The sequence below is a fragment of the Oncorhynchus nerka genome, linkage group LG23 (genome assembly GCF_034236695.1).
Source record: "Oncorhynchus nerka isolate Pitt River linkage group LG23, Oner_Uvic_2.0, whole genome shotgun sequence".
Lineage (NCBI taxonomy): Eukaryota > Metazoa > Chordata > Actinopteri > Salmoniformes > Salmonidae > Oncorhynchus > Oncorhynchus nerka.
This window is the reverse complement of record NC_088418.1, coordinates 9,775,375-9,789,444: the sequence shown is the minus strand read 5'-3', so window position 1 is coordinate 9,789,444 and position 14,070 is coordinate 9,775,375. Positions and strand designations below refer to the sequence as shown.

The 14,070-nt window shown below is 48.3% G+C and overlaps 1 protein-coding gene across 2 annotated transcripts in view; it reads right to left on the bottom strand.

The window, feature by feature from the left end:
• Nucleotides 1-1,643: 1,643 nt before the first annotated feature.
• LOC115127376 (calcineurin subunit B type 1-like) overlaps nucleotides 1,644-14,070 on the bottom strand; it is a 57,929-nt gene continuing 45,502 nt past the window's right edge. Inside the window, exons 1-5 of one of the 2 annotated variants that reach the window (XM_065007836.1) lie at nucleotides 9,420-9,643; nucleotides 7,743-7,919; nucleotides 5,797-5,856; nucleotides 5,355-5,539; nucleotides 1,644-2,310 (exon numbers count right to left, since the gene is read on the bottom strand). In XM_065007836.1, the coding sequence (XP_064863908.1) occupies nucleotides 2,263-2,310; nucleotides 5,355-5,539; nucleotides 5,797-5,856; nucleotides 7,743-7,919; nucleotides 9,420-9,519 (570 nt within the window). In that variant the 5' untranslated portion in view covers nucleotides 9,520-9,643 and the 3' untranslated portion in view covers nucleotides 1,644-2,262. Of the gene's footprint in view, nucleotides 2,311-5,354; nucleotides 5,540-5,796; nucleotides 5,857-7,742; nucleotides 7,920-9,419; nucleotides 9,644-14,070 lie in introns of those variants that run through there. The other variant, XM_065007835.1, reaches the window with a different exon arrangement.

Below are 14,070 nucleotides of genomic sequence, written 5' to 3'. Positions count from 1 at the left end.
CAGGGGACGCTGCCATACTACGGCGCCCATGGAGCAGTTGCTGTGGGGGGTGTTAAGGGTCTTGCTCAAGGGTACAACGGCAGGTTATGCCATCTAGGATTTGACACCAGCAGCAACCCTCTGGTTACCAGCTCACTTCCCTTCAGATTTTTTTCCCGTCGGACCCGGGATTCGAACTAGCAACCCTCCGGTTGCTGGCTCGCCTCTGACTGCTAGGCTACCTGCCGCCCATTTACTTTGCATTGGGGGATTGTCATATGGTTCAACGTAAAAAACGTGTCGTTAAAGTAAGTCCAATACAAATAAGGACGTCAAGACATCACTTTCTTGGCATCTATCTCTACTCTTAGAATAATAATCTCAAAGTATAAACATATAATAAAACCATCACTCTAAACTTCCAACAGGTATTGTATGTTTGATGTGATCGGAAGCTTAATTGATCTAATCCAACCTGCTCAAGAGTCAAATGTCTTAATTGATCTAATCCAACCTGCTCAAGAGTCAAATGTCTTAATTGATCTAATCCAACCTGCTCAAGAGTCAAATGTCTTAATTGATCTAATCCAACCTGCTCAAGAGTCAAATGTCTTAATTGATCTAATCCAACCTGCTCAAGAGTCAAATGTCTTAATTGATCTAATCCAACCTGCTCAAGAGTCAAATGTCTTAATTGATCTAATCCAACCTGCTCAAGAGTCAAATGTCTTAATTGATCTAATCCAACCTGCTCAAGAGTCAAATGTCTTAATTGATCTAATCCAACCTGCTCAAGAGTCAAATGTCTTAATTGATCTAATCCAACCTGCTCAAGAGTCAAATGTCTTAATTGATCTAATCCAACCTGCTCAAGAGTCAAATGTCTTAATTGATCTAATCCAACCTGCTCAAGAGTCAAATGGCTTAATTGATCTAATCCAACCTGCTCAAGAGTCAAATGTCTTAATTGATCTAATCCAACCTGCTCAAGAGTCAAATGTCTTAATTGATCTAATCCAACCTGCTCAAGAGTCAAATGTCTTAATTGATCTAATCCAACCTGCTCAAGAGTCAAATGTCTTAATTGATCTAATCCAACCTGCTCAAGAGTCAAATGTCTTAATTGATCTAATCCAACCTGCTCAAGAGTCAAATGTCTTAATTGATCTAATCCAACCTGCTCAAGAGTCAAATGTCTTAATTGATCTAATCCAACCTGCTCAAGAGTCAAATGTCTTAATTGATCTAATCCAACCTGCTCAAGAGTCAAATGGCTTAATTGATCTAATCCAACCTGCTCAAGAGTCAAATGTCTTAATTGATCTAATCCAACCTGCTCAAGAGTCAAATGTCTTAATTGATCTAATCCAACCTGCTCAAGAGTCAAATGTCTTAATTGATCTAATCCAACCTGCTCAAGAGTCAAATGTCTTAATTGATCTAATCCAACCTGCTCAAGAGTCAAATGTATTAATTGATCTAATCCAACCTGCTCAAGAGTCAAATGTCTTAATTGATCTAATCCAACCTGCTCAAGAGTCAAATGTCTTAATTGATCTAATCCAACCTGCTCAAGAGTCAAATGTCTTAATTGATCTAATCCAACCTGCTCAAGAGTCAAATGTCTTAATTGATCTAATCCAACCTGCTCAAGAGTCAAATAGTGCAAAAGAAACTGCTGTTTATTTTAGAAAATGAAATTAGCATCTAACCATTTGTGATCTTGCAGCGAGCGTTTTGACTCATCACAGACCAGTCCATCACTGACCGCAATGGTGGATACTTAATGATAACAATACCATATGTCCTGGTTGGCACTTTATACCCTACGTTTTGAATTGTAAACCAAATCAAGTATATTATTTAAACGCAACATCTCAGATAATGACACATTTCCCCACTAAATAAACATTTATAGATATACTTGTCTATAAAAAAAGAGACCAGAACAAAAATAAATATTTAAAAAAAATAACATTACAAAAAAAAAAATGTTGACAAAATATAATCAAGCCAACCTTTACCCTCCCTCCCTCCCTCAAACTGGGATGCTCTTACAAACAAAAAATAGCTGTCCTTCAGGTTATCGAGAAGATTGGAGTTAAATAACACAACTAAATTGGCTTCGCGAAGCTTGTGGCTTGTTTAGGGAATAAAAAGTGGCTTCACGAGGAGAGAGAATACTTCCATTGATACACAAAGTGTTTGCCAGACGTCTTGAGCAGATCTTCAGAGACCGATGGAGAAGAAAGCGAGGGGAGGGAGAGGAGCGGAGGGACATGCTCACACGTCTACCACCATCTTTTTGTGTATGTCAAGGCCACCCACCACCTAGGGGAAGAGAGAAGGAACAGAACCAAATAGTTCTTATTGTAGTTCTAATTCCAATTCTAGAGTAAAAGCAGGCGGGAACAGATTGATTCTTAATGATATTCAAAATCACGCAACATGATTCCAACTAAGAGAGTCAACTTAACACTAGTATAACTACAGTATCCTTTTAACCCCTTAACACTAGTATAACTACAGTATCCTGTTAACACTAGTATAACTACAGTATCCTGTTAACACTAGTATAACTACAGTATCCTGTTAAAAAAGAACACTAGTATAAAACAGTAAATCCTGTTAACACTAATAACTACAGTAAAAAAAAATGTTAACACTAGTATAACTACAGTATCCTGTTAACACTGGCTAACTTCCTTCATACTGCACGCAGAGGACACTATTTCGCAAGCCAATGCTAACTGGCTAAAGTCTACAGGTACAGTAGCATCCTGTAGTATCCCCAGCCACCCCAGTTCCCCAGCCACCCAGTTCCCCAGCCACCCACCACCCCAGTTCCCCAGCCACCCACGACCCCAGTTCCCCAGCCACCCACGACCCCAGTTCCCCAGCCACCCACCACCCCAGTTCCCCAGCCACCCAGTTCCCCAGCCACCCACGACCCCAGCCACCCACGACCCCAGTTCCCCAGCCACCCACCACCCCAGTTCCCCAGCCACCCACCACCCCAGTTCCCCAGCCACCCACCACCCCAGTTCCCCAGCCACCCACCACCCCAGTTCCCCAGCCACCCAATTCCAGTTCCCCAGCCAGTAACCCCAGTTCCCCAGCCACCCACGACCCCAGTTCCCCAGCCACCCACGACCCCAGTTCCCCAACCCACCACCCCAGCCACCCACCACCCCAGTTCCCCAGCCACCCCAGTACCCCAGCCACCCACCACCCCAGTTCCCCAGCCACCCACCACCCCAGTTCCCCAGCCACCCACCACCCCAGTTCCCCAGCCACCCCAGTACCCCAGCCACCCACCACCCCAGTACCCCAGCCACCCACCACCCCAGGTCCCCAGCCACCCACCACCCCAGTTCCCCAGCCACCCACAACCCCAGTTCCCCAGCCACCCACGACCCCAGTTCCCCAGCCACCCACGACCCCAGTTCCCCAGCCACCCACGACCACAGTTCCCCAGCCACCCACCACCCCAGTCACCCACCACCCCAGTTCCCCAGCCACCCCAGTACCCCAGCCACCCACCACCCCAGGTCCCCTGCCACCCACCACCCCAGTTCCCCAGCCACCCACCACCCCAGCCACCCCAGCCACCCACCACCCCAGTTCCCCAGCCACCCCAGTACCCCAGCCACCCACCACCCCAGGTCCCCAGCCACCCCAGTTCCCCAGCCACCCACCACCCCAGTTCCCCAGCCACCCACCACCCCAGTTCCCCAGCCACCCACCACCCCAGTTCCCTAGCCACCCACCACCCCAGTTCCCCAGCCACCCACGACCCCAGTTCCCTAGCCACCCACCACCCCAGGTCCCCAGCCACCCACCACCCCAGTTCCCCAGCCACCCACCACCCCAGTTCCCCAGCCACCCACGACCCCAGTGCCCCAGCCACCCACGACCCCCAGTGCCCCAGCCACCCACGACCCCAGTTCCCCAGCCACCCACGACCCCAGTTCCCCAGCCACCCACGACCCCAGTTCCCCAGCCACCCACCACCCCAGTTCCCCAGCCACCCAGTTCCCCAGCCACCCACGACCCCAGCCACCCAGCCACCCCAGTTCCCCAGCCACCCACCACCCCAGTTCCCCAGCCACCCACCACCCCAGTTCCCCAGCCACCCACCACCCCAGTTCCCCAGCCACCCACCACCCCAGTTCCCCAGCCACCCACGACCCCAGTTCCCCAGCCACCCACGACCCCAGTTCCCCAGCCACCCACCACCCCAGTTCCCCAGCCACCCCGACCCCAGTTCCCCAGCCACCCACCACCCCAGCCACCCACCACCCCAGTTCCCACCACCCCAGTACCCCAGCCACCCACCACCCCAGTTCCCCAGCCACCCACCACCCCAGTTCCCCAGCCACCCACCACCCCAGTTCCCCAGCCACCCCAGTACCCCAGCCACCCACCACCCCAGTACCCCAGCCACCCACCACCCCAGGTCCCCAGCCACCCACCACCCCAGGTCCCCAGCCACCCACCACCCCAGTTTTCCAGCCACCCACAACCCCAGTTCCCCAGCCACCCACGACCCCAGTTCCCCAGCCACCCACGACCCCAGTTCCCCAGCCACCCACCCCAGTTCCCCAGTTCCCCAGCCACCCACCACCCCAGTCACCCACCACCCCAGCCCCACCCCCCAGTACCCCAGCCACCCACCACCCCAGGTCCCCTGCCACCCACCACCCCAGTTCCCCAGCCACCCACCACCCCAGCCACCCCACCACCCCAGCCACCCACCACCCCAGTTCCCCAGCCACCCCAGTACCCCAGCCACCCACCACCCCAGGTCCCCAGCCACCCCAGTTCCCCAGCCACCCACCACCCCAGTTCCCTAGCCACCCACCACCCCAGTTCCCTAGCCACCCACCACCCCAGTTCCCTAGCCACCCACCACCCCAGTTCCCTAGCCACCCACCACCCCAGTTCCCTAGCCACCCACCACCCCAGGTCCCCAGCCACCCACCACCCCAGTTCCCCAGCCACCCACCACCCCAGTTCCCCAGCCACCCACGACCCCAGTGCCCCAGCCACCCACGACCCCAGTTCCCCAGCCACCCACGACCCCAGTTCCCCAGCCACCCACGACCCCAGTTCCCCAGCCACCCACGACCCCAGTTCCCCAGCCACCCACGACCCCAGTTCCCCAGCCCCAGTTCCCCAGCCACCCACGACCCCAGTTCCCCAGCCACCCACGACCCCAGTTCCCCAGCCACCCACCACCCCAGTTCCCCAGCCACCCACCACCCCAGTTCCCCAGCCACCCACCACCCCAGTTCCCCAGCCACCCACCCCAGTTCCCCACCACCAGGTCCCTAGCCACCCACCACCCCAGCCACCCACAACCCCAGACTTACTAAACAGAACTCTTCGAAGGATATCCTGCCGTCTCCGTCCTTGTCTGCGTTGATGATGGTCTTGTCCACGATCTGCTGCAGCTGGGTGTCCTTCAGGTTGTTTCCTACCATCATCTTCAGCACCTGGAAGAGCTCTCCGTTGGAGATGTAGCCATCCTTGTCCATGTCGTAGATCCGGAAGGCAACTAGAGGGGGGGGGGCCGGGGGGAGAGAAACGTGGAAGGATGTGTAGGTAAGTCAGAGATCGTGAACACAGACCTTTTTGGTTTTGTATTTTGGAGAAAGCCTCATCATTGATGCTGTCAGGCATTCCTTTTCTACTTTGGCAAGTGGAGGACAGGGGATGGGGTTTTGTCTTTGTAGATCAGATCATTTAACTTTGTGTGGTGAGAGGTGTATAGGTGTAGGATGTAGTGGAGATGGAGTAGATTTGTCTACTTACACCGAAGTTTTGACTCCTTGTCCCCCTTGACACTGAATTGTGAGACTCCCTCAATGAATTCTGATGGGGGGGACAGATGGTTTAGAGTCAGACATTATTTAACTTCTTATACTGTACGCAATGATTTTATATAAATACACTACTTATGCATTCATAAGTTCAATCAAAATATCAGTAGGAAACTACTACAATCCATATTTAGGGCTATATCCAATCAGAACGCCCCTTTTCCTCTATGCAACTTCTATAGGCAATGTTTTCGTGGAGACCGCATTCACGGTAAACGATGGACATGTCGGCTCAATCGGAAATGATCTTTAAAAATGTCAATTGTGCTGTATCCGGATGGAATCGGGGCTGTATCCGGATGGAATCGGGGCTGTATCCGGATGGAATCGGGGCTGTATCCGGATGGAATCCGGGCTGTATCCGGATGGAATCCGGGCTGTATCCGGATGGAATCCAGGCTATCTAGTCCTGACGGTCCTGTGTTAAGTGTTACTACTTCCTCTGCAGGTTCTGTTCGGCAGAGTAGACAGAGAGAAACACTGGAAGTCTGACCCAGTCCAGGCCAAAGTACCAACTTCTCTCCCTGGTCATCAAGATCCTTTTTGTTAATCATGCAATGTGATTAAAGGCCCAATGCAGCCATGTTATATCAATATAAAATTATTTCTGGGTAACAACTAAGTACCTTACTCTAATGATTTCCATTAAATTGTGTAAAAATAGCTATTTCTCAAGTAAGATTCTTGCTAGGACTGTCTGGATATGTTCTGAGTGGGGAGGGGAAAACTGAGAACTAGGTTCAGAACTCTCTTTGTTATTGGTCTATTAATGAATTTACTGCATGGTGATATGGAAACCTGCTGATTACAAGGTCCTGTGTAGATAGTTGTTGGTTAAATATACAATCAGGAAGCAGGATCAATGAGTTAGCCAGCTAACTGAGGTGAACAGACATGAATAATATTCTGGTTAATTAAGAAAGCTAAACTTAGATGTGTGTGTGTTTGGTTGTTGAGTCAATGAGACAATGCCCATATCAAGCTTTTCTTGCTAAAAAATACAAAGTTATTTCAGACAATTCATTTTCTGGACTGCTCATTGATCCTGGTTTGTATTATACCCCTCTAGTGTAGGCCACCATGTACTGTGCTGGGACATTCTCAGACAGGAGGACAATAGACATGTTAACCAACACTGATGGCCCTGATATTATTGGCCTTGATTTCAGCAAACGAGCTTAAATTCAAAGACATTGTCGGTCCCAAGCATTTATTCACTAGTACAAATTGTCATACACAATGGTATAGGCAAAAGCACAAACAGATCTGGGACCAGGCTATAGAATGAGACACCAGATTTGGGACCAGGCTATAGAATGAGACACCAGATTTGGGACCAGGCTATAGAAGGAGACACCAGATCTGGGACCAGGCTATAGAAGGAGACACCAGATCTGGGACCAGGCTATAGAAGGAGACACCAGATCTGGGACGAGGCTATAGAAGGAAACAACATATCTGGGACCAGGCTATAGAAGGAGACAACAGATCTGGGACCAGGCTATAGTAGGAGACAACAGATCTGGGATCAGGCTATAGTAGGAGACAACAGATCTGGGACCAGGCTATAGAAGGAGACAACAGATCTGGGACCAGGCTATAGAAGGAGACAACATATCTGGGACCAGGCTATAGAAGGAGACAACAGATCCGGGACCAGGCTACAGGAGACACCAGATCTGGGACCAGGCTATAGGAGACACCAGATCTGGGACCAGGCTACAGGAGACACCAGATCTGGGACCAGGCTACAGGAGACACCAGATCTGGGACCAGGCTACAGGAGACACCAGATCTGGGACCAGGCTATAGGAGACACCAGATCTGGGACCAGGCTATAGGAGACACCAGATCTGGGACCAGTCTACTCTGGCTTACCCTTGAAGTCCACCTCTCCGTTTCCATCGGTGTCGAAGATGTCGATGACCCTCTGGACCAGCGGGTTCTGCTGGAGTTCAGGGAGGGACATGAACTCCTCCACGCTAAGGGACCCAGAGTTATCAAGGTCCAGTTTCTTAAACCTCTTTCCCAGACGCTTAATCTCATCAGCATCGACTGGAGTAGAGAGAGAGAGAGTCGAGAAAAGAGAGACCGACAGACAGATAGGAGAAAAGAGAGACCGATAGACAGATAGGAGAAAAGAGAGACCGACAGACAGGAGAAAAGAGAGAGATGAGAAAAGAGAGACCGACAGACAGATGGGAGAAAAGAGAGACCGATAGACAGATGGGAGAAAAGAGAGACCGACAGACAGATAGGATAAAAGAGAGACCGACAGACAGAGGAGAAAAGAGAGACCGACAGACAGATGGGAGAAAAGAGAGACCGAGACGGGAGAAAAGAGAGACCGACAGACAGATGGGAGAAAAGAGAGACCGACAGACAGATAGGAGAAAAGAGAGACCGATAGACAGATGGGAGAAAAGAGAGACCGACAGACAGATGGGAGAAAAGAGAGACCGAGACGGGAGAAAAGAGAGACCGATGGGAGAAAAGAGAGAGCGAGAAAGGAGAAAAGAGAGAGCGAGAAAGGAGAAAAGAGAGAGCGAGAAAGGAGAAAAGAGAGACCGATAGACAGATGGGAGAAAAGAGAGACCGACAGACAGATAGGAGAAAAGAGAGACCGATAGACAGATGGGAGAAAAGAGAGACCGACAGACAGATAGGAGAAAAGAGAGACCGATAGACAGATGGGAGAAAAGAGAGACCGACAGACAGACGGGAGAAAAGAGAGACCGATACAGATGGGAGAAAAGAGAGACCGAGAAAGGAGAAAAGAGAGAGCGAGAAAGGAGAAAAGAGAGAGCGAGACAGGAGAAAAGAGAGAGCGAGACAGGAGAAAAGAGAGAGCGAGACAGGAGAAAAGAGAGAGCGAGACAGGAGAAAAGAGAGAGCGAGACAGGAGAAAAGAGAGAGCGAGACAGGAGAAAAGAGAGAGCGAGACAGGAGAAAAGAGAGAGAGGGATCATGAACAAAATTACACGAGTAGAGACGTTACATTTTGGTAATTATTTGACACTTATCCAGAGCGACTTCCAGTCAGTGTATTCAACCAACGTAGGCAAGACAACCACATACAGTATCACAGTCATAGCAAGTAAAAACCTTTGCCGTTAACCCCCCCCCCCCTTAAAAGATTTAGATGCACTATTGTAAAGTGGCTGTTCCATTGGATGTCTTAAGGTGAACGCACCAATTTGTAAGTCGCTCTGGATAAGAGCGTCTGCTAAATGACTTAAATGTAAATGTAAATGTAAAAGTAGCCGTCAGCTTACCTAGATCTCCTGGAATATGGACACGCAACACATTACCACATTAACACGGGTAGATCTATGCAGGTAGGCACCCAGAGAACCCTGTACCCACACACATACATAATGTGGTCTAATGACGGTATGTAGGCGAGGACTACTCTATTCCTCCCCACCTACACCGACCCAACACGGCAACAGACCTGACACGGCAACAGTGCCTTTAAAACACAGGCAGGGGGAGGGGGGGGGTCAAGTTAACTACACAAACATTGCCTGAAATCTTCCAGTTGAGTGAACTTACATCTGTTGTTGGCCATGTCGATGTGGGTAGTACAAACAGCCCTAGCTGTCCCAGTCCCCGAGGAGAGCTTGTTGCCCTGTGCCTTGTGAGCTCCTGCCATTACAGAGAGTACTGATCCCACCTAGTTTCTGTTGTCCCCTCTCACAGTAGCATGGGGTAAGCCTTGTAATAACATAGATACTAACTACAGTATAAGCTTATTCAGACACGCTATGATCACGTGAACCGGTCTACTGCCCCCCCCCCTCCCCACACAATACTACTCTAATCTGTCCTACCTTATAGTCAGATATAGCTATTCATCTTTAGACAAACCTCACAGAATGGAGAGAGAGAGGGGAGGGGGGAGTTCAACTGAGGAAAGAGAGAGAGGGGAGGGGGAGTTCAACTGAGAAGGTAGGTAGGTAGGAAAGAGAGAGAGGGGAGGGGGAGTTCAACTGAGAAGGTAGGTAGGTAGGAAAGAGAGAGAGGGGGAGGGGGAGTTCAACTGAGAAGGTAGGTAGGTAGGAAAGAGAGAGAGGGGAGGGGGAGTTCAACTGAGAAGGTAGGTAGGTAGGAAAGAGAGAGAGGGGAGGGGAGTTCAACTGAGAAGGTAGGTAGGTAGGAAAGAGAGAGAGGGGAGGGGGGAGTTCAACTGAGAAGGTAGGTAGGTAGGAAAGAGAGAGAGGGGAGGGGGGAGTTCAACTGAGAAGGTAGGTAGGTAGGAAAGAGAGAGAGGGGAGGGGGGAGTTCAACTGGAAGGTAGGTAGGTAGGAAAGAGAGAGAGGAGAGAAAACAGAGACACTTAGCTGTTGCAGAAAGCTATGAGCCAGAGAGAAATGGAATGAGTGTGAGAGAAAGGGAGAGGGAGATGTGTGTGTGTGCATTTTGGGTTGGACGACGCCACCATGCATTAGCCTGATGACTAAACAGAAGCTAGAGGGATGACTGTGTGAGTGGTATACGAGTATAGAGGCAGCCTTTGCTGCAGGCACTCTACAACCAGATCTCTGGGGAACAAATCTGCCTTGTGCCGTCTGTCTCTCACTACTTTTTATTACTTTTTCTTAGATATATTGACAATGTACCAACTGACATTTGTTTAGGCCTAATGAAAGTGGTTAACTAGATTGCAGTACACAGATACAGTAGATTATGATATTTCTGTGTGTGGGACTGAACCCAATGTCTGAGATTATCCCCTAATGCAGGGCTATCCACATATTCCTGTTCTACCTGATAATTAAGTGGTTTTTCAAGTTATGTAACTTTCAAAATACAGAAATCATCTCCGCATGATGCTGTGTTTTACATCACACGATGCTGTGTTTTACATCACACGATGCTGTGTTTTACATCACACGATGCTGTGTTTTACATCACACGATGCTGTGTTTTACATCATGATGCTGTGTTTTACATCACACCATGCTGTGTTTTACATCACACGATGCTGTGTTTTACATCATGATGCTGTGTTTTACATCACACGATGCTGTGTTTTACATCATGATGCTGTGTTTTACATCACACGATGCTGTGTTTTACATCATGATGCTGTGTTTTACATCACACGATGCTGTGTTTTACATCACACGATGCTGTGTTTTACATCATGATGCTGTGTTTTACATCATGATGCTGTGTTTTACATCACACGATGCTGTGTTTTACATCACACGATGCTGTGTTTTACATCATGATGCTGTGTTTTACATCACACGATGCTGTGTTTTACATCATGATGCTGTGTTTTACATCATGATGCTGTGTTTTACATCACACGATGCTGTGTTCTACATCACACGATGCTGTGTTTTACATCATGATGCTGTGTTTTACATCACACGATGCTGTGTTTTACATCACACGATGCTGTGTTTTACATCATGATGCTGTTTTACATCACACGATGCTGTTTTACATCACGATGCTGTGTTCTACATCACACGATGCTGTGTTTTACATCACACGATGCTGTGTTTGACACATCACATCACGATGCTGTGTTCTACATCACACGATGCTGTGTTTTACATCACACGACGCTGTTTTACATCACACGATGCTGATGTTTTTACATCACACGATGCTGTGTTTTACATCACACGATGCTGTGTTTTACATCACACGATGCTGTGTTTTACATCACACGATGCTGTGTTTTACATCACACGATGCTGTGTTTTACATCACACGATGCTGTGTTTTACATCATGATGCTGTGTTTTACATCACACGATGCTGTGTTTTACATCACACGATGCTGTGTTTTACATCACACGATGCTGTGTTTTACATCATGATGCTGTGTTTTACATCACACGATGCTGTGTTTTACATCATGATGCTGTGTTTTACATCACACGATGCTGTGTTTTACATCATGATGCTGTGTTTTACATCACACACAGACACGGATGATTCTTAAATTTGAAAAGTTACATAACTTTTAAACTTGATTGCTGACGAGCAACACATTTTTAGGACTATATATCAACAATGAACTAATGAAACAAATACCAAAAGATGGTTTTTGGAGGGAGTTTTCCTTTAATTTATGCCTTGCTACTTCACACTTACAGTAAACTGTCCCTTCCTCCAAATTAAGTATTTGAGTCTGGCTGACACCACTATTAGGTGACATGTTTGAGTCTGGCTGACACCACTATTAGGTGATATGTTTGAGTCTGGCTGACACCACTATTAGGTGACATGTTTGAGTCTGGCTGACACCACTATTAGGTGACATCATGTGTTTGAGTCTGGCTGACACCACTATTAGGTGACATCATGTGGTTGAGTCTGGCTGACACCACTATTAGGTGACATCATGTGGTTGAGTCTGGCTGACACCACTATTAGGTGACATCATGTGGTTGAGTCTGGCTGACACCACTATTAGGTGACATCATGTGTTTGAGTCTGGCTGACACCACTATTAGGTGACATCATGTGGTTGAGTCTGGCTGACACCACTATTAGGTGACATCATGTGTTTGAGTCTGGCTGACACCACTATTAGGTGACATCATGTGTTTGAGTCTGGCTGACACCACTATTAGGTGACATCATGTGTTTGAGTCTGGCTAACACCACTATTAGGTGACATCATGTGTTTGAGTCTGGCTGACACCACTATTAGGTGACATCATGTGTTTGAGTCTGGCTGACACCACTATTAGGTGACATCATGTGTTTGAGTCTGTCTGACACCACTATTAGGTAAAATCATGTGTTTGAGTCTGGCTGACACCACTATTAGGTGACATCATGTGTTTGAGTCTGGCTGACACCACTATTGACATTGTGTTTGAGTCTGGCTGACACCACTATTAGGTGACATATGTTTGAGTCTGGCTGACACCACTATTAGGTGACGTGTTTGAGTCTGGCTGACACCACTATTAGGTGACATCATGTGTTTGAGTCTGGCTGACACCACTATTAGGTGACATCATGTGTTTGAGTCTGGCTGACACCACTATTAGGTGACATATGTTTGAGTCTGGCTGACACCACTATTAGGTGACGTGTTTGAGTCTGGCTGACACCACTATTAGGTGACATCATGTGTTTGAGTCTGGCTGACACCACTATTAGGTGACATCATGTGGTTGAGTCTGGCTGACACCACTATTAGATGACATCATGTGTTTGAGTCTGGCCGACACCACTATTAGATGACATCATGTGTTTGAGTCTGGCCGACACCACTATTAGGTGACATGTTTGAGTCTGGCTGACACCACTATTAGGTGACATCATGTGGTTGAGTCTGGCTGACACCACTATTAGGTGACATCACGTGTTTGAGTCTGGCCGACACCACTATTAGGTGACGTGTTTGAGTCTGGCTGACACCACTATTAGGTGACATCATGTGGTTGAGTCTGGCTGACACCACTATTAGGTGACATCATGTGGTTGAGTCTGGCTGACACCACTATTAGGTGACATCATGTGTTTGAGTCTGGCTGACACCACTATTAGGTGACATCATGTGGTTGAGTCTGGCTGACACCACTATTAGGTGACATCATGTGTTTGAGTCTGGCTGACACCACTATTAGGTGACATCATGTGTTTGAGTCTGGCTGACACCACTATTAGGTGACATGTGTTTGAGTCTGGCGGACACCACTAATAGGTGACATCATGTGTTTGTGTCTGGCTGACACCACTATTAGGTGACATCATGTGTTTGAGTCTGGCTGACACCACTATTAGGTGACATCATGTGTTTGAGTCTGGCTGACACCACTATTAGGTGACATCATGTGTTTGAGTCTGGCTGACACCACTATTAGGTGACATCATGTGTTTGAGTCTGGCTGACACCACTATTAGGTGACATCATGTGTTTGAGTCTGGCTGACACCACTATTAGGTGACATCATGTGTTTGAGTCTGGCTAACACCACTATTAGGTGACATCATGTGTTTGAGTCTGGCTGACACCACTATTAGGTGACATCATGTGTTTGAGTCTGGCTGACACCACTATTAGGTGACATCATGTGTTTGAGTCTGTCTGACACCACTATTAGGTAAAATCATGTGTTTGAGTCTGGCTGACACCACTATTAGGTGACATCATGTGTTTGAGTCTGGCTGACACCACTATTAGGTGACATTGTGTTTGAGTCTGGCTGACACCACTATTAGGTGA